Raw genomic sequence first — 27,967 nt, forward strand, 5'->3', positions numbered from 1 at the left:
TCTAAGCCACAGAAGAAGTGACAGATCACATTCCTTAATGTGATGTATATTTATATATAACCTACATTAATACAATGCTTGATACCTCTTGCGCTTCCACGTGGATGCCTCCTGCCAATAACCCCTCTTCTCCCGCAGTGCGGACCAGGCTCTGGATAGATTTGCGATGAGGCGATTTTATGAAGATAAAGTTCTGCCGGTTGGTCAGCCGTCCCAAAAGAGGTCAGTAGCGCTGTTACATTGTATCCGGAATTAATATAAACTTGGCCACGAGAGCTCAGAAAGCTTTTCAACGTCTAATATATAGATGGATGGGATCTTAGGCAACCAATATCTGTCTAGCTGTTGTAGAACTACAAATTCCAGCGTGCCCTATTAGGCTATTTGCTGAGGCTTGTGGTTTTACAATCGACTGCTGGAGATTGCTCCTTCTTACGTCAGATTGAGATCTCCCCTTTACCTCCCGTCTGCAGGTATATCCATTATTTCAGCGGCCTGTTGTCTGGAGCCATTAAGATGAATAACAAGCCTTTGTTTTTACATCACGTCATCATGCACGGAATCCCAAACTTCGAGTCCAAAGGAGGTGAGTCTGCGCTCTCACATGATTCGTTTTACAAATGATGACTGTCCAGTAAAGAGAGAATAAATAAAAAAATCTTCTATGTTCAGACTCCTTTCACCCTGTGACTCTGTTCTGTGTCTCACCCAGGATGTCGCCCATTTCTGAAGATCTACCAGTCTATGCAGCCGGTCTATACATCTGGGATATAGTAAGCCGTCTTCCTTTAGCTCTTGTACATTCTTAGAAAACATTTTCTTTAATTGTAAAATGACTGTTGTCTGAGATATTTGATTGTCAGTGACCACGATAATGTTTTATTATGTTGGGACCTGGTTCCTTCCATAGACTGCAGATTGGGCTATATGCTTAGAGGGGAACTCCACCTTCAGATAACACTGTCCCCCAGGGAGATGTGTTTATTTAAATTCCTCTTAGATATGACTGATATGCTGTGTAGATACAAGTACAACCAAGGGAAGCAAAGATCAAACTAAATTCTGCCTGGGAAATAAAATTCATGGAAGTTGGAGTTTCCCTTTAAGCTGTTTATTGACATAATAACCAAACGTCACTATGCTACCTACAGGCTGTGGGACTGAATTTCACCTTGTGATTAATGGAACAACAATTCCAGCTATGACTTTATAATTGAGAGACCTTTCTGGTGCCAATAATTGGGTGTCTTGTTTTCATCTTTGTGCTGAGTTGTTCCTGATAATCCAGTTAGAAGAACATGCTGTAGAGTTAGCTGGGGGCACACTACTGTGTTGTCAGCCGATTATCGGACCAATCAGACGATGAACGACTGATTGGCCTGATATCACAGCAGTGTGTACCCTGGAACGATGAACGATTATCGTTCCAAAGCACCTAATATAGATGAACAAGATTGTTCAACTGCACTGAAAATCTTGTTCAAAGATGGAACAACGTCGTTCCAATTCTGCTGTGTCTGCTTTCTTAACCCTAATATAAATACACAGTATTCTTCAATAGTTTTGTTAACAATCTATTAATATCAGGGTGATCTCTGTTATTAAACAAAGTTGATTTTCTTACACCATAAAGATAGAAAAATCTCCAAAAACCTCATATGTCGCTCTTGGTATCGAGCAGCTGAAGACCAGGACAGGTTCTTACCTGTCCTGGACAATGGGATTTATGTTCTTATAATCCTTATTGTGATCAGACTTATTGAGGTCAGATATACAATATGCAATGTGTTTACCTCTCCCTTCGCCACTAGAGGGAGACATAGAAGTAGGAAACAGACTGTTCGCTGTATATTAGATTACGCTGTGACCTCATCCTCATCTCATTCAGAATATGACTGAACTCACAGGTCTTGTAAAAAGAAAAGTTAATAGATTAAGTGATCAACATTTCCATGAATGCCATCATCTACTGAATCATTTCACATTCCCAAACCCAACCCTTGTTCTTTTGTTTTTCACTGTTATATTTTTATTTCGTGTTTTAGATCATTTTGTTCCGACCCTCATGCTGACTTAGGTTGTTTACAGTGGATTAACATTCCTTCCCACGACCCCTCCCCTCTGGCTTCCTGCTACTTCTAACTGGCACCTCTCACTGCGACTTCTAGTTATCCACGGTTACCATGGCCGGCGTCCTTCCTGACGTGTAGTGCATGTATTACACAGACCTTCTGCCATACCAGTGTTACTGTGTGTAGGGTCTTATAGACGCCCACTATTGAACTGCTGTTAAAATAGGGATCATTGAACACTATAGTATGAAACTTGTTTCTCTCCAAATCCATAGTCAGGTGTAGCGAATCTGAAGGTCGGACAGTCCTGATAATATAACGGTCTGTCTATTGTTACACTGGCAGTATATAAATATCAGATGATTGGTTGATCTCCTGGTAACTTGCTTGCTACATTGTAAATTTATTTGTTCCTTTTAGCAATGTGCAAGGAGACAGCCAGACCAGTATCTGCATCACCATAGAGCCCGGTTTACTGCTGAAAGGGGACATCTTGGTAAGATATAGATATATATATATGTATGGGAGGGATTCCAAATGTTGTGCTGCAAGATCATTCTGTAATATTCTTATAATACACAAGTTGGTGCTGATATATCTGAAAAAACAAACAAACTATAAATTATATTCCTAATAGCGGTGAGTTGTGATGTCATCACTGCAGAGTTCACTAGGGAATAATGATTAGGGTGGTGCTCTGTCTAATACCAATGTCATTCTGAATATAGAGCTTTCAGAATTATTTCTGGATACGGAATACAATCCAGGACTAGAATCCGTGTACAGTAACAGCATATTTCATGGAGAAGGATTGTGGGAGTTTATGTACACTGGGTGCATTGTCTCCTGATATCATCATGTGATCTCCATATATATATATATATATATATATACAGAGAGAGAGAGAGAGAGAGAGAGAGAGAGATAAATATATATATATATAGAGAGATATGTATAGAGAGTGGCGCTATATAAATAGATGATGATAATAGAGAGATGTTTAGAGATATATATAGACATATATATATATATATATATATATATATATATATATATATATATATATATATATATATATATATACATATACATACAATCAAATTGTAAATACTGTGAACGATAAAATTCCTGGATTTTTAAAAGCTTCTTGGTACAAATCAGATCAAGGCTATAAATAAGTAAATGAAATTTCAATAATTGAATGTGTGATAGGGCTAGTTTTTAGGTGTCTCATTATAGTGTAAGTATCTGTTTTTTCTCTCTTGTGTGTCTGTGTGTAAGTTAGTTTGAAGTGGGCAGGGCTAGAGCCAATCTGTAGCCAATCAGAGCAACAGAACGTTATCAGCCGCAGGCGAGATATATGAAAGAGCAGGAATCATGGTGCCCAGACCCGCTCTGTACTGTGTTTAAATGATTTTTATCCTGTTTCATTTTATCCTGTACATTATCATTGATAATATAATCAACTAGAAAATGTGTCGAACACGTCTCTCTATTGAATGCCGTTCATACAACTAACGTGTTAATCAATGTTACTACAATACACTAACTGTATCTTGCTGATGTATTTAGGTGCAGTATATTTCAGTAACATTGTATCAGTGTCAGGGTTATAGCTGAGATTACATTTTCCAAACATGAAATATCTTCTTTCTTCTATCTGCAGCTGAAATGTTATCATAAGAAGTTTCGCAGCCCAACACGTGACGTCATATTCCGTGTGCAGTTCCACACGTGTGCGATCCATGATCTTGGCATTGTGTTTGGGAAGGAGGATTTGGATGAAGCTTTTAAAGGTACAGTCAGGTGTTTAAGTGAACAGTATAGAATAGCCGGGGATATTGTGACTTCTGTGGGAAAGCACACCTCAAGTTGCTACATTTAGGGAATAGGTTTGTGATTATTTATTACATTATCTTTAATTTTTTCAGAGATTTCATAATAGCAGTCCCCAATCAGTAGAGGCTGAGATTGGATCTGTTATCTGGAATCTGCTACACAGAGAGTTTCAAAAGTCAGAAATAAAAAGAGACAATTGTCTGTGATAACGTCCTACACAAAGATCCAATCACCAAGTGTCTCCCCCCACGGTCCTAAACTCTGCTACACAATTTCATAAGAAGGAGAATTACATAGGCAGTATAGGTGTGATTTATTTTTTAAATTAATAATTTTGTTCAACGTGATCATTCAAATTACAAAACAAAAAAAACCTTTCTGGAAAACCTTTAAAATGGACGCAATTCTGATTTTTTTTTTCTTTTCATTTATTTTTTATTTGTATGTAATCTATATATTACATAATGAATGTATAAAACGTCTTGTTATAAGGCATTTTCTGTTTTTATATTACTGCTAACTGGTCTGGTTGCAGAACTTGCCCATCAGTACAGTAGCCATTGTTTCCCTTCACAATCATTCCTATATCACAGAGGGAGAATATGTCTGGCATATACATTCATCTGTACTAGGCACAATTAAGCAAAGGAAATATATGAGGTTACAGTTCCTTAAGGCCAAGCACTTTCTCTTGTTAGAAGGTTTCATTAGTTTAGTTTGATTAGTTTACAAGAGTTGTTTTAAATCCACTGTAAAGTGTTACAAAGATAAATAGATCTCTGTTTTCATTGTTCTCTGCAGTATTCCTACTTATAGTAGCATTGAACTTAAGAAGGGCAGCGGATCTCCTATGATACACTATACTCATTTAATTTCCATTTTATCTGCATTCAGTCCCCAGCGCTCCGTCAGATAAATGCCATTGGATGTGTCCCTGGGTATAATGGCACCACACAATGCATAAGCCGATACTTTATATTGGGTGTTGACAGAAAATAAGCCACGTCCTTTACTTTAATCATTTAGCACCTGTTCCTCCGTCACGGAGAGGACTTAAACGTGTTGCCGTCAGCTTGCGACCTTTGACCCGGGACCAATATTAGCCCTACAGTCGCAGTTAGCAGAAATCTCTTTTATTATCTTGCGGGGCCTCACGTGAGGATCTGAGGCTGACAATCCTTTCATGCTCCCATTATGTCAGATGTTAGAAATACCGCATGACGGTGCAGGACGCTGCATGTACTACTGCCAGTCTTACTGATCACCACCTCTGCTAATGCACAGATATCAATAACGATGCGGATATCTCCGCATCAGCTCTTCCATCCCAATAAATTACTCCTCAATATATGAATATAAAGGTTTAGGCTCTTATCAGAAATATACATTTAAGACGCATTTGAGACTGTTGTGATAGTGAAAGATTTTTTTTCCCCTATGCACACTAGTCATTCCTGTCTGTAGCCAATCAAAGAGTACCGGTTATTACACACCAATACTCCTTAGACAAAATTAGAAAGACATTCCAGGAGAGTGTGATTTAGCCTTTTTCTCAGCAGCTATGAATATTCATAATCCTTGTTTAGGATTTTACTAGGAATGCTCGGAGGAGCATTGCCGGCTCCCCTCACCTCTGGCCCCGTGCCGGCCGCTCCCCCCTGTAAAAGCGATAGATCACTGACTGGCACAGGATGAAGTGGACATAATAAAAATCATTACCACCACCTGGTGTCCAGTCCCGGTATATACTGTAGGGTTATAAAATACAGTGTTTCCAAGAATGATACATTTTTACAGGTGTTCTAGATGAATATAAAGCCATGTTTTTGTCTTCCAGATGAGAGGTTCCCAGAATATGGAAAAGTGGAATTCATTTTCTCCTATGGCCCAGAAAAGATACAAGGTGAGAACTATATTATATATTCTCTGTCTACTTTGTCCTTCTCCCATTCACAGGTACACTGTAACAGAAATGAAAGAAAAGAAGGATCATCAATCTGAAATAAACTTGTCAATTTGATGGTTCCGGCTCTTCCCCCTGTACTACAAGAGCTGTAACAACATCAGTCCCTCACTGACAGTGCCGGAGCACAGAGCGATGTTGCTTCATTTAGTCCAGTATCTTCTTTTACACTAATTAGATTGCTACTGGCTGCGTGCACCGATTCACATTGTTCATCATCCAGGAGACGACCACCCTCTTATGTTATTTTTTTCATAAACCAATTGAATATGATTTGCAAACCTTTGTTACTGACTTTTCTGCTACCTTGTGTTAGACAGAGAGCAGTTAAACTCGCCCCTTCTCGCATGCACTAAGGGTTACCTGTGTTTCAGAGTGAAAAATTGTTCAGATTGCTTTCTGGTTCTGATAACGTTCTGGTACTGGTCACACACGCTGCTAAACTGACATTGAGATCTGATACAGTCATCTAATCTTTTGTCACATTACTGTCCTTGTGTTTGAATCAACACATTGTGGATTTATGTAAAGCAAGTCTATCAAGTTGTCAGTCATTCCCTGTCTGTTCTGTGAGGCTTTAACTACCTGACAGATTTTTATCCTCTGCAATTAAGTTTCATGAGATAAATCACTGTGCTACTCAGATTAGCATTTCTTGAACAACTTGCCTATAGAAATTGCGTTTACGACTAATTATGGTCATCCCTTTATAGTCAGTGGATACGATTAATCATCCGTAATTTGGACAACGCGATTAGATTGCAGCATTGCGTAATCAAAGGCGATGGCTGTGCTACACTGGTTCAAAAATTGCCTGCGTAGAACACTCATTAGCAAATAATCTTCTGCAAACTGAGTGATCGTTGGTAAGTGATTAATCGCTAGCAAACACGCTTGTGCTGCTCACTTTTTGGGGAAGCTCCACCCTCCTAACAAGGCAACTTCCTGCAGGGGGTGACAGAGAGCCTGGTGGAAAACGTTACATTATATCATATATATAACTCAGCTTAGTGATACACAAATATATTAATGTGAAATTGTTATAGCCAGCATTGGTAATGATCATGCCTTACTTTCATCTGGACATTTTGTTTCTATAGCTGCACGTCCAGGAATATATAAAATGTTTTTCCACGTCAGGACTTGGCATTCTCCAGAGAAATATACCAAGTGATATGTCTTTAGGTCTCCATCACAGTCCGTAGTGACTCCTATCCAGCACATTTAAATATGTTAAGATATAATCTGTCTGGGTAATAGTTTACCCCTTTGTGACGTATTAGGCAGCCGGTCCAACGATCATTACACTACAGCCGTAAACTTTGGTTCCAGTGCAGAAAGTGGCTTCCGGTGGAGAGATCCAATTTATATATTTACCCAAAGATGCTCATCTCTGTCTAATAAGGATTTACAAATCAAATTATCACTTGCAGTAAAATATCTGGAGGAATTTTCTTTCAATTATCTTATTATGAGGAGTTTAGAGGAAATGTAGATGTTAAATATGACATTCATGTTTGATGTGGTCTGAATATATTTTGGCAATGTTCTATGCGTCTTACTCTCCTTATTTGTGGAATACTTAATAACTTCTGGGTACAAGGTGAAGGAGAGGATGATAATAGTGTGATAGTGAGGAGGAACGTTCTCTCCCTCGGAAGTGGATGGAGAAGGACGTACCCCAGAGGCAACCGAAACCCCCGTGGCCTCTCCGCCTCACCGCACATTCTTTCCACTCAGGCGTAACGTGTAAACAAAGGATCGGAACTCTGTGTAGCTCAGATCTCTGTGTTTTGCTACATTTATTAGACCACACAGGAGAACACACCTCTGAGACAGCGTCCAGGACTCTATGTGTCCCAGCTGGAGCTGGGATTGGACCTGGTGTGAACCAGAAACATTCATGATTAGACCCCTCTGATAGACTGACACCAGTGGCCCTTTAGAGGGATCAAATGACCTATTCACACTTCTAAGTTGTCTCATTGTTCTTCCCTCTGGACTACCTGACTGAGGTATGAGGCACTTCATGCTTACACGCAGTTGGGGTTTAGGGATACACATTTCATGGTCTGAAGCAATAATCATCCTACCTATTTACTAAGAACGATTGAGATCACTGAGGCTCGTCTTTAATTTGTGTAGGTGTGAAGTGCCTCATGTCTCAGCGTACACCCCATTAGTTCCAATTTTGGTTGAACTACCCCAAATATCTGACGAGTGTGGCCTATAGTTAAGTTCTTTGGCTTAGCAGGATGTGGTGTGGCTGGCAGGTCAGGGACGTGGTCCAGTTTTGCTTTTTTAAATGTTGGGAGGGGAGCACTCTCTCCGTCCCAATATCTCATTTCAGTATTCTCGCTCCACAAAATAAAGTCTTGTTCTTCCTCTACAAAACTAGGCCAAATCCGCCTCCGCCCCCCCAAATTGCTGCATGTTAATCCAGGAGCACTTGTGCAATTAGAGGTTCCCGGTGCCGCCAAAGAGGATTTAGTGCTGACCCTCAGCTGTTTTATGAATGAGGACCACTGTGTGATTGGTGCTTCATTCCGTCTTCGTTTATCCTCAGTAACCGGAACTTTCTTTGTCAGGAATGGAACACCTGGAGAATGGGCCGAGCGTCTCGGTTGATTACAACACCTCAGATCCGCTAATCCGATGGGACTCTTATGACAATTTTAACGCACATCGGGAGGACAGCCTGGAAGGTAGGTGTTTAGTACAGGTTCTGGCTGTCAATTTACCATGGAATGAGATTCTTGTGATGAAGTATAAGAATTTATTATTTATTATCTGTGATCCACCGATTGTTTCCCCAGGGCCACAATTCCCCTTATTGCTGATGTTTGTTTCCTGCTATCCTCCTCACATCATGTCACTCATCTCCTGATATACCCTGTGCTGCTGGGGGACCCTGCTCCTTCCACTATATAACTCTCAGTCTGTGGCTTCCTGTTGCCTCCATTCCCCTCCTCACATCATGTCACTGCCCTTGTTACATGCAGCCCTCTCCTCACTAACACATCACTCATCACCTGATATACCCTGTGCTGCTGTGATAATTCTGATGATCTGATTGGCTAATAAACTGGGTATGTTCTGGTCCAGCAGCAGATGAATACTGAATGCCATAAGGTGGTCAGACCCTGTTGAAACGCACCTTAACAAATGTTAGATGTGTTCTTTTGTTGCATTTTTGAATATTCCCCAACTGTCCCAATTTGACAGCTGAACAGAGGCTGAGCTTGGGGCGTGGATAAGCCCATTTGTTGGCATGTCAGAGGTGAGAATTAAATTGTCCTGATTTTCCCATTATATATGTTGGGACGTGTGCTTTGGCAGTCTATGACTTATCCCTCTCAGGTAAGCAATATGACTTCAACAACACGCTTATCACGCAATCTAAAAATCGTGTTGTTGCCAGAACCTCCTACAGATAACTAGTTAGAACAGATCTGTCCATTTGTGACTTCCTAACGTGCTCACTCCCCTGTCTCTCTATAACCCCATGTGCATCGTGCCTTTGGGTGTTAATGCTGGATCCAGAGAAGTTGGGGGGGGGGTCTTCTCCTCTCATTGCGAAACCATTACAGGGAGAGTGTTTTATAATGTATAATTATAACGTATAGATAGTTACATTTCATAGAATTTGTTGACCGTTTTCCCAGATGGAAATATTCTCTTCCCACTTTTCCTCTTGGTAAGAATAGGAGTTAGAATTACACAGCAGGGATGTGGGTGGTCTACCGGTCGCTCAGTAAATCCTGGGCAGGGAGCAGGGTGATAAGTCACAGGGTTGAGCTGCTGCTTGTGTTGGGGGTGACTGTCCGCTGATGACAAGGGGAATGTTTGCACCTGACTATAAGCGTCCAGTTCTCAGCACATCGCAGGGTAAGAATTCCCTGACTGCTGAGATGAGAGGACAGATTGTGCAACTGTTACATAATGTGGTCACGTTGAAGACCCTGTCCTGATGTGTGTATGGAGCTGTGGCTCTCTGTCTCTCTCCTCCAGTGGGTAGAGAAGTTTTCTGCATCTTGTTTTTAATTTATAGAATTTGCAAATCCGTCAAAAGCGATACACAACATTGCAGAAATAAAAAACTGTAAGAGCCAAATTAATTATTTATTATCTAAGCATCTAATTACCATAGTCATGGTGGAACATGGAGATTATTTGGATGTAAGGAATCCAAAGTGCTACAGTGGAATAAATTAGAAATTAAATACATGTATTTGTGCCCCGATCATACACAGTGTGTTTCTGCACACAGTCAACTCTACAACACCAGTATATGCGCCAGACATAACCAGGGTGTATACTTACGCCCCACGTTCGCGTAGGGATGCTGCTTGATAGTGTTATTGGAAAATGCTAAATTTGCATTATCCTATTTTTACACATTGTAATAATATAAAGTGTCATATACAGTGGTATCTGGACAGTGTTATTAGTAAAAGCGAAAGATGTATTTTCCATGTAAAATATAATTAAATACATAAATAAATACAAAGTAAAAGTACATATGAAACACATTCCCATCGAGCTATGAAATGTCCACAATGCAATCTGTATATCAGGATCTGCCGCCGGGGTATAAGATCTCCCCTGGTTTGGGCATTTTTGGAAGCCAGGAAAAGCTACCTGTTATGGTGCCAATCTTCAGACAGAAATAAAACGGAAGCAGGACGGGGCGGTCAGATTCTCCGCTTTATTTGAGTCACAGGACGTTTGTCTGCTCTATTCCTGCCACTCACAGGGAGGAACGTTTCATCTTTCTCCCAGTGTCAGGAAGATGTCCTCGGCTGTGATTTACTGGTGTCAGGAGGGAGCGCTTCACAGTTTGGTGGAAAGAGATCCGAAGCCTGTGGATGGGGGGAACTGACACCTTCAAGTGACAGATGCAGATAAACATTTGGTATCTGAACATTTTGTTATCAGCCTCTTAGTGTTTTATTTCTCATGTGATGTTTGTTTTTATCCTGAAGGAATTTCTTTGCTTCTTATAGCAGATCACATGCATGAAATTCAGTTTGTATCCTATACATGGTCAGTCATCGGCATTTCCCAAACAGCCGAGACAGCAAATAATATCCAAAAATTCTAAAAGAAAACCAGGGAAAAACGAACAAACTGCAGTACTACAATTGACCACCAGGAAGTGATGTAGAGCCCATCATCGATTATCTTATAAATGTATATTAATGTACTGCAGAATACCTATATAGTATGCTCTATATCGTACTGCATATTACACGTATTATATGCATACAGCAAAAACGATAAGGCTGAAAGTGGGACCATGATTACCCCGTGGTAGTTTCCATTGTTCTATGACATTTGTAAAAATAATGTCATGTATTCTTAAATGACGTGTGTCATACATGAAGAAGTTGGACAGATGCCACCAGGCTAAAGATGATGCCAAGTTTTGTGGGAATGACAGAGGTGGATGATTAATACAAAGTTAAAAAAGTAATTTAGTTTTATGTTAAATGAATGAATCAGCAGCAGTTATGGCCTGAGCGGAGGTAACTGTCAGTCACTTGCTGAAAAAAACATGTTGCCACAAGTGATTGACAGTTACCACCACTCACATCACAGATGTTGCACTGTGTGACCAATATAAAGGAATTGAAGATGGCAGCTTGTCCACTTCCCCAAATCCTCGACAAGCCCCAGCGCTTGACAGTCTCTAACAGGTATATCACAATCACGTTCTGTATAATTCCAGGGCAATTAACAAGCAACATTGCCAGCATAATAAACGGGGTTCCCTAAGACCCCTGTCCATCATACCAAGAGTAAGGACAAGAAAAAAGAAACGCATCATTATCAAATAAACTTTAAATAAAAGACTCTCAGACCCTCGTTAACCACTTTACTAAATAGGAATTCAAATCTTCTTTTCTTCTTTCTTCTAGCTTGATCCGTCATAGTCCTAATAGGGAGAAAAAAAGCAAAAACCCTCAAATTGCCTATAAAAGGACGACTCGGTCGCTCACTGGCTGCTTGAGAATGGCTGGCGGTCTAAGGGATTCTCGGTTAATCCTGGCTTTGATCATTTAGCGGCGGTTGTTTTGTAGTGTGCTGGCGGGTCGGTTATTATGGGGATTTTGTGTTGAACTGAGACGGATCAAAGTATTAATCGCAAAAAAAGATTTACTTATTTTTCTTCTTTTTTTACTAAAGTGGTGACATGGGTTTTAAGGTAGTTGTTTACTCATTTAAAGTTTATTTGAATACTGTGTGTGTGGGGGGGTTTGTTACTAGTTTGGTATAGTGGACGGGGCAGGACATGCTGTATTTTGCACCCCACCCCCCCAATAGAGGCACCTGCCTAAGCCTGGTTTTCCCTACAGTAAGGGACAGTTCTATTGGAAACCAACCCAGGCTGCTGAGCGCTGGTTGGCAATTTAGTGAGGGAGCACAGTACCTGTGCTTATTATTTGTTTGTTTACACAGTACAGCATCTTTGAACTGAGTAGAGGTAACTTGTCAATCACATGCAATTCTCTGTTTTTCGTGTGTTTTCTGCAAGTGACTGAGAGTTACTTTTATTCAGACCACAGTTGCTGCCGATTCCTTCATTTAAGTCGGGACACACATAGCGATTTCATGCACACAGTACAGTATACACGCATGGCTTTATTTTTATTCATCTGACATGCGCAGTACGACTCTCTTAAAGTGCCATCTGGTGGCAGGAAAATGTATTGCATGGAATTGCGATGTGTTTTCCTAAAGTGATATAATGTGGAAGGTTAACTAACCCGCCATTAGAAGACAGTTTGAATTGGGCTACATCTGTAGAAAGGTATTGACAGGTTTTAGTCAATCACAATACTTGGCATACACTAACACCATGATTTTGTCTTCCCTACTTTATAAGGATTGCTAGCCACAAACTTTATCTGTTTCAGTGCTCATGCAGGAGATAATCTTAAAGAACCATGAAGAGGGACCTGATTCACCCCCTTCATGGTTCAGCTAGGAAATACCGTGGCCAAAGTGTTACTGTGCAGGGCATGCTGAGCTTTGTAGTTACAGCTAGGAAGCCACAGGTTGGATCTCCAGCCCTGCGATCTTTGTGCAATGGCCGTTTTGTGCTCCTGCCAGTTTACGAAGCTGCTTCTAACCTCCGTGTATAACTTGGGTTCAGACAAATCACTGTGTGTTCTGAGACAGGTTGTGTACCGTGTGTAACTTGCTCTGACCACATTGCTGTGCTCTGCCAGGGCTTGTGATGCGAGTGTTTACAAACTCCGGCAGACCTGGAGCCTGGCCGGCCAGTGGAAGTGTATAAATACCCCGGAGAGCTGATTGGTGCCGTCCTGGCTTATTGATCAGCGTCCAAAGAACTCGCTGGAAGGACAACTATGCAGAAGTTTAATCTCGTGTGTACTGGGGCTCTCACAGTGATATTCATCCTTCACCACCTATCTCCAGAGGCCTCAAATGTCTATAGACTTGGTCATTAGAGACCGTATTCTTCTCCACAGAGGTAAACTAAGCAATGCCACTGACAAAACACAACAGTTATTCCTTCGTCTTGCTTATCTCTTTCCCTGCCCTTTGATTGGTTCTCATTATTTGTCCTTTAAACTGGCTGATGACCAGCGCTACACAATCATCCACTCTCATTTTTTTTTCTCCACCTATTATGTAGTTGCAGCAACGTGTGCTAAATATTAACTCTTTCCCGACTGCTGGCGATACTATTACTTCGGCAATGGGTGAGCTTTTTGCTACGGAGCCCTTCACTGTACCCTTCGCGGTTCTTGCCTACCTAATCTCGGTAAATAGCATTCAAAGTATACGATTTCTAAGTACAGCAATTATGATGTCATCAGGGATTCAGCCCAACGACTGATTGATACAGTTCACCCTGCATCAATCTGTGCTGACATATCCGATCCAGGTTACACTAAATCTATCAGTGTTTACATTAGGGGAGACCTGAGTGTTGCTCGCTGCTCAGAATAAGTCAATCAATAAATTGACATATTAGAAGAAAACAATATATACAATATATTATAGCCTGATGTCTTGGCCTTATGATAGAATTAACAGGAGCCCTCGCCTAACTATTTTTGACCAAATTTATCCTGGAAAGGGATTTCAGCAAATAGATACAAGTGGTTCTACATTAAGAAGCTGCATCCTATACCTCCGTCATACCTTATATAGCTGACATATATTTGGTGTCCCTCAGACAAACTATGGAGAGCTAGACGATACATTTTGGGGGTTGCTCTAATTGGGTAAAAGAAACTCTTGGAAGAGCTGTGTATGTTATTTTTGCCTGTTTTTTTATTACCCTTGTAGAATGCATTTAAAACAGATATATATATATATATATTATAATATGTTACTGTGCAGACAAAACAAAGCCTTATCTGTTTGGCAATTGCTATGGCATGCAAAACAGTTTGTGGTTTAACCAGCACTATCCATACCGTGAAATGTGGTGGTCACAATGGAATGAAATACCTCTGAGTTAGTAAGAAGTCAATTGATGTTGAAAAATGAAAAAAAACCAAAACATTTAGTTGAACTCATCACCGATATCTTTAATTATAAAGGAGAGTGGATCATATGGAATGGGTCATTTTTGAAGATTCAATATTCCTGTGTCACGTACCCAACTTCATACTGTCATTACACAGCTTGTAAATTGTCTGTTATCTGTGAATTTTTATTCATCGTTTTTCTTTGAACCTGGGCTTTATAAATGACGCCTATTATCACCCTAACAGCACAGTAGGGAAATAGAAGAGATGTCAGCATCAGAATGTTACAGAGAAATCGCTATTTATTAGTTTGTTTTTTGAACTTGTCTTAACGTTTACCATACGTATACATTGTTTATACCATTCTCCCCGGAGAGTGGCCGGTTTTGTAACTGTTGATCTTTAACCCAGAATACTTCTGTCCCTAGAATTCAAAAACTGGGTCCTAGAACCTAAGTGCTGACTTTATGGATGATATTAGATATAGGGACCAATTTATCAAGTCATAAACCAGGCGGAAATGGCATTTACACATGGTTTAGGCATATTTTAGTGTTCTGTCTGTTTAACAACAGCCTAACACAGGATATATCAGAGATAACTGTCGCAGAATACCGCATTCTACATTATCCTCAATTCGGAAGCTTGAAGACAATTTCGTTAGCTGTTCTAAGCTATGGGGAGAGCATCGCAGGCGACGGATATTCGGGTCCCTCCCCCGGCAGGCTTTGTGCTCCTCCCCTCTATCTCTCATGGTCGCACACGCGCACTGTAAAAGTCAGGTCGCCATTGCGATCACTTTACTAAAGACTATCGGAGCCTTTGTCCCAGATAAAAGATTTTTCAAAATTACAATGTTAATTAAGTTCTTATTAATGCGATAAGAAATTATAATTAACGGTTTGAAAGTACACAGGGTTATAAACATAGTTGCCTACTCTCCCGGAATGTCCGGGAGACTCCTGAATTTCTGGGAGTTCTCCTAGACTCCCGGGAGAGCAGGACAACTTCCCGGATCCCGGTAACTCGGTAAGGTAAAATGAGGAGGCGGGGCTTAGTGACCTTATTCCTGCGTCATCGAGGGTCCAATGATGCGATTCTCAGAGCCCCGCCCCCATGCGCCCACCTGCCCCTCGGACCTCCCAGAAAGCTAATGCCAAGAGTTGGCAAGTATCATCATCATCATCATCATCATTTATTTATATAGCGCCACTAATTCCGCAGCGCTGTACAGAGAACTCATTCACATCAGTCCCTGCCCCATTGGAGCTTACAGTCTAAATTCCCTACTATAGACACACACTCACACACAGACAGACAGAAAGACAGACAGAGAGAGAGAGAGAGAGACTAGGGTCAATTTTTTTTTTTTTTTTTTTTTTTTTTTGATTGCAGCCAATTAACCTACCAGTATGTTTTTGGAGTGTAGGAGGAAACCGGAGCACCCGGAGGAAACCTACGCAAACACAGGGAGAACATACAAACTCCACACAGATAAGGCCATGGTTGGGAATCGAACTCATGACCCCAGTGCTGTGAGGCAGACGTGCTAACCACTACGCCACTGTGCCGCCTGTGCAAGTATGGTTATAAATAGACCCCTTAGAGTTTATTTATAAAACAGAACCATAACATACAAGTCATAATAAGTGTATAAATGACTATATATCACCAGGCACGCAGCCCTGTCTATAGACCATCCACAGGGCTCCTGTCACCTGTTCAGTTATGTGCGATATTAGTAAATTAGTCAGGAAACATTATGAGCCTGATTCATCTTCAGACCCAAGTGCCGTATTTTGAGTGAAATTGCTCTGTGTATGTTCAGAAACGGACTTTACGCCAGTGAGCGGTGGAGGGAAGAGACGTACGTACGTCGGGACTGTACAGCGAGGGTGTGGCTGAGGTTGTGCGTCTGCATATTCGTCCGATCCCAGCTCTGGGCATCTCTCGGGTACGTGTTTTTTAGCCGTATCGCTCGCACCAGCTACAAGGCGTCGTGTCTGCAATCAAGAGCAACTGTAGAAATACATTTGATGTACAGCAGCATTAATAGCAACCTGATAAATGTATTCCATGTTAAAAAAAAAAAAACCAACAAAATCATAAATTGCATTCCTTGATGAATCGGGAGCAATTAGGAGCAGGATCGGACTTTGGAGCTCGGTGCGGTCGCCCCTATGGGCCCCAACAGAAATGTTCCTCTCAATGAGAAATCTCTGAAGTGGCTGCAAAGCTTTGGAGAGATGAATCAGAGTCAGAATCTGTGAGCGGATGAGTAATTCTCTCCATTAGCTGGCAGGGATTGGTATTTTGGAGCAAAGCTCTTGAAAGCGTGAATGGCACAGTCAGAAAGAGAGAAAATGCCACGGATTGTCCGAGACGCGGGGGAGTTGCTGCCGCTGGGGGAACTGCCCAATCTCAGCCCTATAGATTCGGTGGAAAAAGTAGGAATACAAAAACGCAGAGAAGCTCGAAAGACTGTTAACCTGTTCAGTGCTGGCGGGAAGTGATGCTCAAGAACGGCAAGGAAACTGCAAATATTCAGAGTCTATGGATAATATCTCTTTTTACTGTGACCTAGACAGCTCCCATACATTATTCAATGCACATATGCAGAATGGCTTATTTGAACCCCCTTTCCACCGTTTGTACTGCAATTGGTGTCTATTTCCTGAATGTCGCAGTCCAGTATTTACAATTACCAGTGGCCACTGCTGGTTGGCCTAAATAATCGCGTCTGATCCAAGGAAGCGCTGGAAATTATAGCCGTCTACGATGTTCTTGCTGTATCCTGCGTCGGATCCTTCTCTCACCACTGTGATGATTGCAGAGTCTTGGCAACAAAGGTCTTCGACTATTGAAAGTACAGGGACTCTGCTGAATTCAGTAATGGGAAAAGTCCCATGGGAGGGTTCACCAAAGTACTAGTAGGGGAGAGGGAATGAGTTTATACGGCGCAAAGCCCTTTAACTAAGAAAACCCCTAAAATTCTAATTGGAATGGATTTTTGTTTTAGGTTACCAGACATATATATGATCATGCTTACTGGCGCTATCATAGAGCAGAGAGAGGCAACCTGTGGCTTACCAGCTGTTGAGGAACTAAAAGTCCCAGAATGCTCTTTGGCTTGTAGTACCATGGGCTACCTTGTTATAGAGTGAGCATTGGGGAAATGGTCAGTGTCTGACACTGATGAGATGAAGGACAGGCCTTTCCTGATCCCTGATCTGCCCAAGTTATCTGTAACGACTTCGGAATGTGAATCCAATAATAAGTTTCCTCTGTCAGTCTGGCTTTAAATAGTTGCTACCAGGAGACAGAGTTTGATGCTTCCAGCCTAGTGCTGGCTGCCTGAGCCCAGGAGGACGAGAGCCAACGCTCTCTGCCTGCTCCGTCCCATATGCTGTACAAGATAAAAGATGTTACTGTTCTTCTTAGAGTCCGTGTCTCACTGGGCAGCAGCTTGTAACAAACTGTTCTACTTGTTCATACTCGTAACACCACAGCTACCGGCGCGGACAATCTCGCAAGAGAGATAAAGGTTAATAAGTAGAAGGTCGGGTGACAGCTTGATCAAGCTGTGTATTTTCATTAATTGTTTCCGTAGAATTTTTCTATTATTGTTAGTAAAAGGAAACTCCTATGTGGCAGAACAGACTTCTGGGAAAGGTAATTTACATGGCTACCTTTTAAGTTAGTGATTATTAACCAGGCATTAAGAGAATGACCAGGACCAGTGTGGAGACACTTCTTTGGTAGTGCAGATATAAGCTTGAAAAACTGAGTTACTAGCTCTCCCTTTGTATATTAATCTACCGATCTACACTGTACAGCAGGGCTGCAAGTCTGTCACTCACTCTCTGCCTGTTCAGTTAGAGAAGCCCCTCTGTCCTAACCTGGCCACCTGCGGCAGAGAGAAAGCATGGCGGAGGAATGTAGTATAAACACTTCACTTATTTCATGCTTATTATTCAGCTCACTAATACTCAGCCTTTATTATATTTATATTAATAATGGGGGCCCAAGACAGACCACTTTGAGTGAAAGTCAAGTGAGGGCGTTCCATAATTCAAGCGGGGGAGAGGACGGGGAGAATAATACAAATCGGGGGGTGAGAGGGTAATACAAGCGGTGGTAGACACGCCCCATCTAAAAACTCAGCAAGAGGTGTCCCATGGGGGACCCCTTCAAAACATTTCCATAGGGCCCACAAACACTTTGTTTTCACTGTTCAGTTATCTCCCGGTTCTGTTGTCCATACTGATATGATTAATATTTCAGGACCATTGACATTGATTTTTAGCTAAGTATATTTTGTGTTTTGAACTGTTACAAGTTTTTTTTTGAGAGTCAGGGACACTTAAACAATTCTCCTTGTGATTTCTGTACTCCTCTTACAGTTAGTTACACCTTTTCTGGATGCGTGATATAAATAACACGTGCGTTACTTACACACGTTCCAGGAAACGGCATACTGCTTGTATAAACTGTGTCCAACTGCTTCTTTATGTTTTAGTTTTGATTTACAATCCCCCCTGGAATCTGCGCTGATGGAACATTCCGTGTGATATAAACGGGGCTGTTTTTTATCAACCTGTCAGTTTCAGCCAATCGGCAGGCTTGTTTCTCCTGGACCTCTCTCTTTATATGGAGCTGAGGGAAAGCAGTGCTCCTATTGGCTGGGGCCTCTGGAGAGATTTCATATGGCACAGTTCTACTTGACACATTGTTATTATTGACCATTCCGATCTTGTTCTGTGTCATTTTTCTAACTGACTAATGGGAGCGCTAAACCGGGACATAAGTGATTGTAAATAAACGTTGAGGCTCCCTCCGTAAAGAGCAGCTGATACACATTCCACATCCATCTAACTGGACATATAAGAATCTTTATTCCCAAATTATTACAGCTACTTGAGAATGTAAGCTTCCGAGCAGAGGCCTCTTACCTCTGTCTGTTTGATAATACCCAGTCTTGTGTTTCATTGCTGTGTTTGTTCCCAATTCTAAAGCACTGAGGAGTATGCTGGAGCTTTATAAATAAATGTTAATAAAAAATAATGGATTGTATATGTAAAAGTTCAGCATAGTAAAAATATATGTTAACTGCTGTTCTCTCCATCATCTTTGGTTGATCAGTCAGTGGCTGAGCCATTGTTGGGGCTGGCACACATGGCGTTTTCCCTGCAACCTGCCCTGTTAATAGGGTTGTAGAACACTTGCTGGTCTGATATAGATGTAGCGCAGTGCAGTGTTTCGCTTCTATATCTGTACTTCTGTCGCTGTGCTGAAGCCAAACCTAGAACGGGCGCAGATAAAGTGTCCATGAGTACAAGCTGTAACCGATTCAAATCTACTTGAGCAAACTTGTTGCGTCTCTACACAAAGTGTCAAAAATCGAAGGCGCTGTTTTCATTGCTTCGGACAAGTCATTAACTGGTCACAGAAAAGCCGATCTGTTCATGTTTACGCTTGATCAAATTGGGTCAATACCTATTTGTCAGTCGGATGTTGTTCATTTATGCCCGAAAACTGGCGGCCGCTTGGTTTCAGCTTATATATTTGTATTGTGAACTGTACTACATGAGCCCCTTGTCCAATTGTCCGGCCCGATCACAAACAACCAGATCTTTGCAGTTTCACCCACCATGATTTCAGTTAGATTTACCTTAGATCTGGCTGTTCGGCGATTGGCTATCACCCAGGCCATATCCTGTTTGTCCACGGGAAATCAAGACTGTACCACGGAAAATGAGACTGTTGTGAGTTGTTCGACAGTTTTAGACCCAGCTAACAAACACAAAAGGGAAACTGATAAACTAAGCTTCATCAGCGGTTCAGGTAATCGCCCTGGAGCTGGAGGCTTCGGTTTGCCTGATATGCTCTAAGGTTTCGATTTGTGTTTTTGTTACAGAAGAAGAGAGTGTTTTTGGCACTTTCTATTGACATATTTCCATGTCTCGTATTCTAAACACTTCTCATTTCTGTGTAGATCCTTGCTGGGCCCATGGACTGTGTGGCAGCTTGCAGCAGGGCTCGGAGCCAGCATTCAGATGCTAAAAGTGGAATTTGGCTGCTTCTGATCTCCTACTGAACAGCAGCAGACAAGGAACTTGTGTAGCTTTTAGGGTGGGTTTATTTTAGTCCCACTTGGACTACGTTTCAGACTCAGGACAGAGAAATCCTGCGTTGTACTTGGCTAAACCCACCCAGAGCTTTGTGTGCTACTGATCAGACCAGCTCGGGGCATTGTGCAGAGCCTGGTTTCACACTGTGTTTGATTGGGGATGTGATGGTGTTTGTTGCTGTACACTGTGTTCTGGGCTGTTATTCCTGGACGGAGACTTGGAGCTATTCTTAAGTTGTATTTTAAATACTCTTAAAGGGAAACTATCATTGTAATGCAAATTTCAATATGTTGTGTAAACTGAAATAAACTTGACTTTCAGGTTACTTTATATAAATAAACCGCTAATAATAACATTCACATATTCAGAGCCCGAGATGTTAGAGATTGATTGTACACGGTCATTAGATCAGGTTAGGGGTACCGTCTTCTGGGGTTAGACGGCTGTACTTCCAGCCAGATAAATCACCCCAGTCCAGTGTCTTTGGTTAAATTAGCCTCAGATAGATTTATTCTCCAAGCATAAAAATAAACAAAAGTTCTAGCCTGTCCGCCTTCTAACGTAACACACAGGAACTCCCTCTCTAAAGTGAGGAAACTAGTGTCCTACACACATACCAAACACCAGAACTTACAGATCACAAAATGCAGCATCTCTCCGAAGCCTTCTGACCTCCTCCTCGGGTATTAGAGTGAATGAACGGCCTAGCAGCCTTATAACATCACCTCATCAGGTGCAACTCCTAAATACTAACAACTTGCTAGCTTGTTGGAAAACCAGAAATGGGCCGTATGAATGGAGACCACTCTTCTCTCCATTCATACCCCAGGGAACTTTTTACTTGCCCTTCCTATAGCCGAACACACTCTGTAGGAAGCTTTTTTCCCACACACAGACAATCTCCCTGGGGTTTTTAAAACACAAATGACAGAATTTCAGGACTTATATACCTGACATTTACTACTTCCTCAGTGCTTCTGTCACAACACTTACTGTGCCCCTTAATGCAAGCACTCCTCTAAACAAGCCATTTACCACTGAAAGGGGCTTCATTAAGGGTGAAACTGCTCATACTGGTAGTGATTTGGCCAAAGTTGCCGGATCGGGGTCTCATATTGCCCTGGCAGCTCCTGGAACACTTACGTTTAGCTATTTGTGAATGTTCTTTTATAGAACCCAGCTTGTATCTTATGGTGTAGTGGTCCTTTAATATCATAGTAACAATATGCCACGAGGTTCCGCAGCAAATTGAATCGGACCCTATGAGTCATGCGAACAAAATTCAACAAGAAAAAAAGTAATGAACAACTCTGGAAAACGATTGTCGTTCCTGCCCCCTTTTTGCTGAGCACTTTTCTAATAATTCCTAGTAGATATTTTGTGTTGCTATGTATGTGTGTCTGTCCTTTACAATATACACAGTAGTTTTGTAAAATATTTGTCCTTAGTCCTACTCTTCAGCCATTCACATAGCGCACATATTATAAAGATTATTCGATTTTTTTTTTGGGGGGGGGGGGGGTTAATTATTATTCTCTTTGTAATTTCTTCCCCGGGATCTCTACATACTAACTCCATTGACTGGCGCGACATTTGCATAATAAATTCAGTCCACTGCCAGGCAGCCCTGGTGTTCGTATACGTAACTTGTATCTGCTTTGTTTGTAGGAATTCAGGACAGTGTAATCAGATCTCCAATAACAATCACCCGGCTATTGTGTGATCTCCGTCACATGACGTTCGTTGGGTACGGCAGATCCAGTGGGAAAATGTTGACAAAAGCCCCACTGTGAATACACAGAACAGCCCTACCCCAGGTCTGTTCCGTTAACCCCCTGAACACAGCGTAGAAAATTATCTAGAGATAGAAATTAGGGTCAAACCGTTTATCTCAACACAGACGTCACACAACTGCTACAATACTCCATCGTTCAACAGATTTAATTCTGAGGACACAATGGATTTGGTAAATCTAAAGAGGAATACGATACATTTCGAGTAGGTGCTATCAGGGTAATATTGTCCATAATTCATTCATGTCCATTGATCATAGAGCAGACCTCAGACAGTGCTGTATATTATGTTGGATAATGTGCTTTCAACTTCCCTTTATTTAATCCAAAAACTTGCCTGTTATACTCTATCTGGAGGTTTTAAATGACCAAACGCAATGAAGCAAATCACAGAGAAATGTGAAGTCTGGTACCTGTGTGGCCCCCCACATAGCCACACTTGGCGATGGGGGGGGCCACACTCCTCCTCTCTCCCGTCCTTGTCTGTACATTCAGTAGATAGAATGTAATAGAGCTCTCTGGAAATACATTGTGGCGTCAGCGTCCGTACTGAGCAGGAAATAGAGGTGTATTTTGGGACATTTAGAAGACGGTCAGCGGATACTGTAACATCAGTCTCCTGTAACACCAATGAAATGTCTAAATAAAATATCAGTAATATAGCTGGTCCCACAGTCATACCATAGCCACCAGGCGTCCCTTTTCTTCTAGGGGTGGACCCTTTTTTTGGGGGGACCCTATTGCCCTGTCACTGTTCCTTGGTTTGGAGTGTTTGTGAATGTCTATAGTAAGCTGTTTATCATTACATAAGTTTGACAATGTGCACGCGCTTCTCTTTAAATCCAAGAAAAAGTATTTCTAAGGAAACAATGGAGATCTTCATGTATGTCTAATAAAATACGTAATCGTTTCCTGGTCCTGTTCAGTGACCTCATCAAATTAGTGTTTCGTTTGTCTAAGTGTCTGGTAAATTAGAGACACAATTATAGAAAAACACACCAGTGTGTGTATAAGTTATATAGTTATTTCAGCTTAGAAAGGCAGATACCAGGGTCCATCCAATGCTCAAAATCACTAATCAGTGTAACATAAATCATTGTCCAATTAATCCCGAAAGGACCAAAAAAACTTCCAGATAAATAAACCGGACCTCTCCCTCGGTCACTGTACTAGTTTATGTGTTATCCTTTCTGCTGCGAAACGGTCTGTACGCAACACAAAAAATAAATAACAGTTGTGCCAGGAACGCCTGTACCCACACGCTGTAATTACAGGAGATGGAATCAGCAATTAGACGCCTTGTCAGTGTAAGCTGGCAGCATTTAGCCGTGTTGCAATTGTCCTTAATGTCCCAGGCTGGTCCCTGCGGCTGTTTGGGATGAACCTGAGATTTGCGGCTGTAATTGGCCATCTGCACAACACTTCTCACATATGGGGATCCGTACCTCCGCCATAACGGTCCCAAGTACCACTTATACATACAGCTCATAGATTTTATAATTAAACCTGTTATAAATGTTTTTTTTAACTCATTCCCTGCCAGGAAGGACACTGCCACAGAACCATCCCTGCTAGAGAAATTGTTCAACAAGTTGAAGGATTTTTTTCACCTTCAAATGATGTGAAATGATTGGCTTATGTGCGCCATCCTGCGACCTTTCCTTCTGCTTTAGTCATACAATTATTTTTTCATCACCAGGCAGATTTTTTTTTTGTATTGCCCTGGAAGAAAGCTCTTAACCTGGTATCTGGATACTATATACAATCAATGCACAAAAGAACTTGTGAGTCAAAATTAAATAAGTCTTCCTGATGGTATAAACACATAGATGAAAAGCACAGGTGGGATGATGCACAAAGAAAAGCATTGTGTTAAGTCAAAGCCGCAGGGTGGCATCATCATCATTTATTTATATAGCGCCACTGATTCCGCAGCGCTGTACAGAGAACTCACATCAGGCCCTGCCCCATTGGGGCTTACAGTCTAAATTCCCCTAACATACACACACAGAGAGAGAGGGGGACTAGGGTCAATTTTGATAGCAGCCAATTAACCTACTAGTATGTTTTTGGAGTGTGGTAGGAAACCGGAACACCCTGAGGAAACCTATGCAAACACGGGGAGAACATACAAACTCCACACAGATAAGTCCATGGTCGGGAATCAAACTCATGACCCCAGCGCTGTGAAGCAGAAGTGCTAACCACTGAGCCACCGTGCTGCCCCTCACAAGTTATTGCAGTAATCTGAAGGTGTATAATCACTTTATTTAATACCATGTTATCATAACTATAAACAGTGGTGCAGTTGGTCACTTAGTGTCTACCCCAAATTGTCCACTCTTTTTGGCCTGATGTGAAGATCTGTAAGATCGGGATTCTCCATTGCATCCTAAAACTGTCTGCCTGGCTCCGAAATATTAATAGTACCCAGCTTGTATATTAGTACATGTCTCAGTGCAGCTGAAATGAGTTTCTCTCTCTCTGCAATCTCAAGCATCTGTGTTTGGCCAGTAGAAAAGTATTTGGGGGGGGGGGGGGGGGGGGAGGTTGTTATCCGGTGTGAGGTCATGTTCATGTTTTGCTAATACAACAAGTCCTCATGGCTTCTTTGTCTAATTTAGACAGACAAAAACATTTACGTCAATACTCAGATAAGTGGTGAGGTCACCTTAAGCAAAGCTAGCGAGTTATTAATAGAGTATAAAATGTAGATATATCTGCATTCTACTGACAGCCATGACCCAAATCTTTGTTATTGTAATCCGGTGGCAGAAAGTTTATAGGTTTGCAAACACCCCCCCCCCCCCCCCCTTCTGCATTTAGCAGCCAAATAACTTTCTAGGTAGCTGACAAGGTACTAAAGTTTGCACTGTCCAATAGGAGGAGTTGGTAGATCAGGGGCGTTCCATACTGACTACAGTTTAGGTGAACATACTACACCAACATGGAAAAACGTATTTTGTAGGACAACGTTATTAAAATGAAATGAAGGGGGAGGGTGGATCAGTTCGTGCAGCCTTTTTCTCCCAGCAAAACGGTCATTTTCTGACCCCTTGAAGGTGCTGCAGAAGGGGTCTTGTCTCTTGTTTTTTTCGCTTTCAGGAGGAAACAGCAATTCTAGGCGCACTTCCAGCAATGTAACAAAAACATTCAAATGCACAAAACTGATACATAATAAAGACCGTCCCAATGTCCCCTCACTCTCGTGGCACATTTCATGCGTAATGGACTGAAAAACCAATCAGTGTTTATGGAGAATAGCAGCTCTTTTATCACTGTACATGAAGGAAAGTCTGGAGGATGAAGATACGGTTATAGCGGGGGATCCTAGAAGAGATCAGTGCTACATTCCTCTACATGTCTACCAACACATAAATGTAGCAAAACACAAATCCACCAGTAACAGCAACATCTCCTCCCTTATTCACATCACAGTAACGTATGTACATAACTATACTATAACACTGGTCCACCTCCACCAGTAACAGCAACATCTCCTCCCTTATTCACATCACAGTAACGTATGTACATAACTATACTATAACACTGGTCCACCTCCACCAGTAACAGCAACATCTCCTCCCTTATTCCCATCGCAGTAACGTATGTACATAACTATACTATAACACTGATCCACCACCACCAGTAACAGCAACATCTCCTCCGTTATTCCCATCACAGTAACATATGTACATAACTATACTATAACAACACTGATCCACCTCCACCAGTAACAGCAACATCTCCTCCCTTATTCCCATCGCAGTAACGTATGTACATAACTATACTATAACACTGATCCACCACCACCAGTAACAGCAACATCTCCTCCCTTATTCACATCACAGTAACGTATGTACATAACTATACTATAACAACACTGATCCACCACCACCAGTAACAGCAACATCACCTCCCTTATCACATCACAGTTACGTATGTACATAACTATACTATAACAACACTGGTCCACCTCCACCAGTAACAGCAACATCTCCTCCCTTATTCACATCATAGTAACGTATGTACATAACTATACTATAACAACACTGATCCACCACCACCAGTAACAGCAACATCACCTCCCTTATTCACATCACAGTAACGTATGTACATAACTATACTATAACAACACTGGTCCACCTCCACCAGTAACAGCAACATCTCCTCCGTTATTCACATCACAGTATCGTATGTACATAACTATACTATAACAACACTGATCCACCACCACCAGTAACAGCAACATCTCCTCCCTTATTCACATCACAGTAACGTATGTACATAACTATACTATAACACTGATCCACCTCCACCAGTAACAGCAACATCACCTCCCTTATTCACATCAAGGTAACGTATGTACATAACTATACAATAACAACACTGATCCACCTCCACCAGTAACAGCAACATCTCCTCCCTTATTCACATCACAGTAACGTATGTACATAACTATACTATAACACTGATCCACCACCACCAGTAACAGCAACATCTCCTCCCTTATTCATATCTCAGTAATGTATGTACATAACTATACTATAACAACACGGATCCACCACCACCAGTAACAGCAACATCTCCTCCGTTATTCACATCGCAGTAACGTATGTACATAACTATACTATAACACTGATCCACCTCCACCAGTAACAGCAACATCTCCTCCCTTATTCATATCTCAGTAATGTATGTACATAACTACTATAACACTGATCCACCTCCACCAGTAAAGGCAACATCTCCCCCTTAGTAACGTATGTATAGAACTATACTGCAGATGTTTATTCCCACAGTAACACTTCACACCAGGAAATGAACATAAAACCACTGTATCTCTCCTGAGCAGTATATTCAAAAATAATTTAAATTGTTCTCTTTGTAATTTATTTTTTTTAAAAAACTTCTGGTCCTCCAATTTTTCACCTATTTTGTTGTCTGATATAAATGTCCCCCAATAAGAATATACTGTTGGAAACACAATAATAACACATATTTCTCGCCATTTATAGAACTTTTTATTTGCAAGAGGAGTATTTTTATAGTAAGACAGCCGCCGTCTCCTTATTATAGGGACACATGACCACTCCTTCCTAACTATAGGGACAGGCAACCACCCCCTCCTGTATATAGGGAGAGACGGCCTTGGTATATAGAGATAGATGGCCACTGGACTCGAATATTTAGGGTCAGGCAGCGACTCTCTCTTGAATGTAAAGAAAGATGGCCATTTTCTTCTCTATATAGGGACTCCCTTGACAGTGTCTGTCTTCTATATATAGGGAGAGACACATGCTGTCTCCTATGTAAGGAGACAGACAACTAATTCCTCCCACATATAGGGACACTCAGACACTCCCAATATATATAAGGAAAGAGACTAAGCATAGTGAAATACAGCCGCTCTCTTCTATACAGTAAAAGACAGCCTCATGCTCCTATACGGGGGAAAACAGTGGGCTCTTGTCTATATATAGGTAGAGACAGATGCTCTCTCTTATATATAAAGACAGCTAATTCCTCCCACATATAGGGACAGTAAGCCACTTCCAGCGAGTGACGTTGCAGTCAGAGAATCGGTAAAGCCAGATTACAGTTTTCATCCTATTTCATACAGTAACTTGGAATTTAGAGATATAATAAACTGTGAAAT

The 27,967-nt window shown here is 41.4% G+C and overlaps 1 protein-coding gene across 14 annotated transcripts in view; it reads left to right on the forward strand.

Annotated features, from left to right (window-relative positions):
- The window catches only part of TNS1 (tensin 1), a 322,456-nt gene that overhangs the window by 244,707 nt on the left and 49,782 nt on the right, over nt 1-27,967 (forward strand). For all 14 annotated transcript variants that reach the window (XM_075181085.1, XM_075181083.1, XM_075181087.1 and 11 more), the window contains 7 exons: nt 139-222; nt 474-586; nt 713-773; nt 2,493-2,568; nt 3,739-3,868; nt 5,749-5,814; nt 8,463-8,579. In XM_075181085.1, the coding sequence (XP_075037186.1) occupies nt 139-222; nt 474-586; nt 713-773; nt 2,493-2,568; nt 3,739-3,868; nt 5,749-5,814; nt 8,463-8,579 (647 nt within the window). The remainder of the gene's footprint in view (nt 1-138; nt 223-473; nt 587-712; nt 774-2,492; nt 2,569-3,738; nt 3,869-5,748; nt 5,815-8,462; nt 8,580-27,967) is intronic.

The sequence above is a fragment of the Mixophyes fleayi genome, chromosome 7 (genome assembly GCF_038048845.1).
Source record: "Mixophyes fleayi isolate aMixFle1 chromosome 7, aMixFle1.hap1, whole genome shotgun sequence".
NCBI classification, from domain to species: Eukaryota; Metazoa; Chordata; class Amphibia; order Anura; family Limnodynastidae; genus Mixophyes; species Mixophyes fleayi.